At 28.8% G+C, this 5,296-nt stretch overlaps 1 protein-coding gene across 1 annotated transcript; it reads left to right on the top strand.

The window, feature by feature from the left end:
• The first annotated feature begins 924 nt into the window (after positions 1-924).
• Positions 925-4,194, top strand: LOC138345334 (uncharacterized). The gene is made up of 9 exons (XM_069294729.1): positions 925-1,278; positions 1,407-1,748; positions 1,905-2,001; positions 2,672-2,831; positions 2,915-3,050; positions 3,314-3,372; positions 3,434-3,659; positions 3,766-3,890; positions 3,966-4,194. The coding sequence occupies exons 1-9, from the start codon at positions 925-927 to the stop codon at positions 4,192-4,194; spliced, it is 1,728 nt and encodes a 575-aa protein (XP_069150830.1).
• Positions 4,195-5,296: the final 1,102 nt, after the last annotated feature.

Here is a 5,296-nt window from a genome sequence, read left to right as displayed (position 1 = left end):
GTAGACAGAATTATATCATGTTAGTATCAAATATAGATTTGCATTTTTTGTATCATGTTAGTATCAATTAGACAAACTTATAATTGTAGCTAATCTTATTTATCAAGTATGACTTTGAAATTTTTGTATCATGTTAGTTTCAAGTAGACAGACTTATAATTGTAGTTACACTTATGTATCAAATACGGATTTGCCTTTTTTGTATCATGTTAGTATCAAGTAGACAGAATTATATCATATTAGTATCAAGTAGACAAACTTATAATTGTAGTTACACTTATGTATCAAATATGAATTAACCTTTTTTGTATCATGTTAGGATATAAAGTGCTTGTTAGGTATCATTTTGGCTGACTTACAATACGTTTTTAGAATTATGTATCAATTTTATTTTTACATTTTATGTATCATATTAAGCTTGTATGTTATATTAAATATCAATATCACTTTTTTCAATTGCAGAATATGAATTATGTGGTTAAACAAATTCCCAAACACTCTCTTAAGTTTTATTGTACCTACAACTCAAACATATTAAGAGACTTAGAGGAATCAATGGGGGTTGAGGGTATAGAATTATTTAGGAATAGTATATTTGGTTCATATTTTAATATTCCTAAAAGTAATTACAAAGGTCAGATCATAAAGTGTTTACTTATTTTAGAGGTGGAGCAAGATAATCTAGCCGAGGAGCTTCACATTCGTCATGCTAAAGGAAATATCTTAACCTTTACTATGAAAGAATTTGCAATTATTACTGTATTGAAATGAAGTGGAAATATTAAGAATTTTACATATCCAGATTCAAAAAGAAGTAGGCTAGTTCAGAGGTATTTTCCGGGGCCTAATTACAGTGTAAATAAACAACGTCTGGTAGATCGATTTATCTTCGGTGGTTGGGATGATATTGATGATCAACTTCAGATGGCTATCATGTTTTTCATCCACTGTTTTGTATTATCTCAACTTGGTACTGCAGCAATTCCAATTGTTGATTTTTTAATGGTTGAAGATGGCACTTATCGGCAGTATCCATGGGGTCAACGTGCTTTCAGAAGTTTAATGAATTCACTTAGACAAGAGTGCAAATCTGAGAAAAAAATGTATCAAATAAATGGTATGTCGTATGCACTTAATGTATGGCTATATGAATGTGCTTTTGTGTTGGATAATGAGATTGCGGTTAAAGAACAAAATGTTATTCCAAGAATTTGCAATTGGAAAGTTGTGGCTGAAAAGGCCAAATTTGAGATGTTTATGGAAAGCGTTTTCACTGAGGTAATTAATATATTAATGTTTAGTATTTTTTTTGTACTTATCGATACATTTTTTTGTTCGTTCTAACAATGATTCAATATTTTGTTATTTTTCCGCATAACTGTACAAATATTCAGCAAACTTGAGAGGAATGTACAACACTGCAATTACTTCAACCTAGTAATGTAACTCATGATGAACCTGGTACATCAAATTTTAATATTGATGTTGGGAAGCCACAAGAGGTTCCTGGATTAGAAGACTTTTCATCTGAACCACCGGATCAATTGTTGAGGAGATCAACACGAGTCTCTACCACAGCATCTACCCCACCACCAAAGAGAAGAAAGGTTGTACATCCACATAAAACAAAGGTTTCCAAACCAACAACATCAGAAAAGCAACCAACTCAGAATGTTTACACTCCAGATTTACCAACTTCTCAAGATGATAATGTATCTAATGTTCCCGTAAATTCAGATTTTCGAAAAGTAATTTTCAAAAATTCAGAATTAGAGGGACTAAAGCAATAATTGAAGGGTTATGTTGATATTACAATCATATATTTTTTTTGTGATTATCTTATATGTTTTATAATTATTGTTATTTATTATGAATTCTTTATAAATTGTGTAATTTGCATATAGGTTGACCAACAAGTTGGTTGTCTTGTGGAGTTGATAAAAAAAAATCATTTTGAGTTGATGAAAGTTGTTGGTGAGAAAGACAACAAAACTGAAAAAGGTATTATTTTTCTTTATTTTTTTGTTTCATTTTCATTGGCACATATCGATTTAATTTTTTTGAACAAAAACATAATGTTGATCATGATATTGGTGGATCTGCTGTTGATGCTGATGAACATGTTAATGATATCAATATTGAAAAAGTTTGTATATGACACTTAAAAATAGTTTTTTTATTCATCTTTTTCTTTTCTGCCTTTTAATTAAATTCAATTATTTATTATGTTTTGGTATTGTACAGACAGATAAAGTGGACCAACAATCTGTTTCACCTAATCACATGGATTGTTCAAAGGAACAACATATGGAGGATGCCGTAGAGGTCATACACTCACCACAGCGTAGTCATGTTTTGATTGAAAAAGTTTCTCTTAATAATGAAAATGTAAGTACAATTATTATGAATTAGTATACATTAATTTTTTTGTTTGTGTCCGAATTTAGTCTAACAAAATATTTATTGGGATTATAAAACTGGTGAAGCCTCTCACTCCAACCACTATCTTTGATGAGTCATGTGGAACAAAATGAGAGTGCTTTTTGGTAATCTGATACCCAATTACCCACCCAACTACCCGTAAAGAAATCTTCACTTCCTCCTGATACTGAGACTCCAGCACCACGACACAAGATGCCTTAAAGAATTTTACGGTCTCCATATTTGACAGATTTTGGATCCAACGATAAAGGCAAGGCAAAAATAGATGATGATGTTCTCCCACTCTATCCATTTGAAGGTTGTGGTATTCTTGAACAATTGCCATTAGGTATGATGGACGAGTTCTCGCAATGGATTGAAAAAGATCTCTTAAAATCACATGCGAACAAGTAAGTTATTATAATATGTCTTGCTAATTTTGTGTTGTATAATATTATTTAAATTTGTTTCTAAAGATTATTCATGTGTGTAGGAAACAATCCGAGGACAAATACAGAGCAAAGTATGCTTCATTTGGTGTTGATTATATTGACTTTGTTGTTGCATTCCCTATGGACAAGAACTGGTTTTATACTATGTCACAGCCGAATAGATGTTGGACTGATGAGGTATCATATACATTATTTTGTCAAATTGTGAATTTTAGGTATCACTTCAAAACTTACTATAATATATGTAGTTAATAATAAGTATCAAATACTATTACACTTTTTAGTATCATGTTGTTATTAATATGATTGTTATTAATATTAAGTATCAACTTGATTATTTAAAATATATTTATCAGTTGGGGTATCAAATTAGTTCCTGCATATGTTTTCCACTTATCAAATACATTTTACCATGTATTATGTTTTCTCTTATTTTGCAGCATATAGATGTAATCTTTTACTATCTCCGCAAGAAGTCCAAACAAAGAAGCATGGATCAGTATAGATATACTACAGTCAATTGCTTGTTTTAAGTCTCATATAAACAAAGCATATTCAAGGTATTATAACAGTCATGCAGATGATACAATTAGCACACAAGAACACATGATTCGTGCTGCTGCCGTATTAGTTCATGAAAGGTCTATCATTAACATCATTAATGGTTATTCTATTCCTGCTGCTTTACTATGGAATTTAGTAGATGAGGTTTACATTCCTGTAAATTGTGGTGAAAATTTTCATTGGGTGTTGGCTGTTGTGGTTCTAAAAGAAAGGCTTATAAGGGTGTATGACTTCGGGATCAAAGAAGAGAGTTCATTTTACAGACATCAAGAAGTTGTCTCAAATCCATCCAAACTAACTTCATGATAGTTTCTTCATTGAAATAAAGGAGCGAACAGATTGGGCAGCATTGGATGCATATAAAGACATGAAAACTGGAGAACTTTTGGGTCCACAACATTCGTTTAATGTGGAGTTTGCTCAAGACAACATGCAACAAATAAGTGATAGCCTGTGAGTATTGTTTATTATTTTATTTTATTTTTTGTATCTAATTCATCCTTCTAATTAATCTTATTGTTTTTGTAGTGATTGCGGACTGTTTGTAGCTGTATATGAAGAATTTTTGAGTGACAAAATCAATATGTCATGTAATAGTTTTGAGAGTAGCTATCTTCGCAAAAGGTATGCGAGACTTTTATTAAAGTATGGTCTCGACAAGATGAATGCTGGATATGTTAGCAACAGTGATGACCCTCCAAGAATGAAGAATGCATTAAACCCATCATCTGATGAAGAAATTGTTCATGTAGGCTAGTTAGTTTTCAATGTTTGAATTTTTTTTAAAATTTTTTTTTGGAGTTAAACAAGATGTTTGAAGTATTTATTAACATAACAACACATATTGTTAAATTATGAAAGTGTTTTGATTGTTAAAATAGTTTATTCTATTACTTTAATTTTTTATTATCACCATTATGAATTCAGGAATTATGTATACTATTAGTGAGACATTAATGTCATTATTGTATCAAAACTATAATAATAATTACACTAATGTAATTATTGTCATAAAAAACACTTATTATATATACGTAAATATATTGTATGATACAAAAAAATAAAATTATGTACGTAATTAAATTATGTATATGATACATGAAATATCAAAATATATAATATCACAACAGTGATACTAGTTATTACACTTGATACACGCCAGTTTTTTTTTTTTTTTAAAAAATTAATATCTTTTGTACAAATAAGATATATTCAGTACTATAATTTATATATATTACGAACAATTAATTTCCCTTCAAAATATGAATTTTTTTAAAGTATCTACACACATGATACTATATTACTAAATTAAATTAAATTAGAACTGAAAATAATTTGGGTGAAATTTCCGCAATTAATATTGATTAAAGTAAGTTTGAATAAGGATTATAAAATAAAGTAGTTGATACATAAATATAATGTCAAATTTAAATAGAGTTTAACAAAAAACAAAGAATTGTATGATACAAAAAAAAATTATAAACGTAATTAAATAATGTATATGATACATGAAATATCAAAATATATAATATCACAAACCGTAATACTAGTTATTAAACTTGATACACGCCATTTTTTTAAAAAAAATTAATATCTTTTGTACAAATAAGATATATTCAGTAGTATGATTTATATATATTACGAACAATTATTTGCCTTCAAAATATGAATTTTTTTAAGTATCGACACACATGATACTATATTACTAAATTAAATCAAATTAGAACTTAAAATAATTTGGGTGAAATTTCCGCAATTAATATTGCCAAATGATCAAAGAAATTTATTGAATCAATATCTGTGTGTAACAGTGGAACCAAATGCTACACTATTACATTTATTAAAGAAACTCCTGAAAC

The sequence above is a fragment of the Solanum lycopersicum genome, chromosome 1 (genome assembly GCF_036512215.1).
Source record: "Solanum lycopersicum chromosome 1, SLM_r2.1".
In the NCBI taxonomy this organism is placed as follows: Eukaryota; Viridiplantae; Streptophyta; class Magnoliopsida; order Solanales; family Solanaceae; genus Solanum; species Solanum lycopersicum.
This window is presented reverse-complemented; position numbering and strand designations above follow the sequence as displayed.

What these genes read in the sequence shown, in the direction of transcription:
- LOC138345334 (XM_069294729.1), top strand. Translation starts at nt 925, where the DNA reads ATGGCTATCATGTTTTTCATCCACTGTTTTGTATTATCTCAACTTGGT. An exon ending in TAAAAGAAAGGCTTATAAGG is followed by an intron (nt 3,660 to 3,765) that starts GTGTATGACTTC and finishes ATTGAAATAAAG; the next exon opens with GAGCGAACAGATTGGGCAGC. An exon ending in CAACAAATAAGTGATAGCCT is followed by an intron (nt 3,891 to 3,965) that starts GTGAGTATTGTT and finishes TTGTTTTTGTAG; the next exon opens with TGATTGCGGACTGTTTGTAG.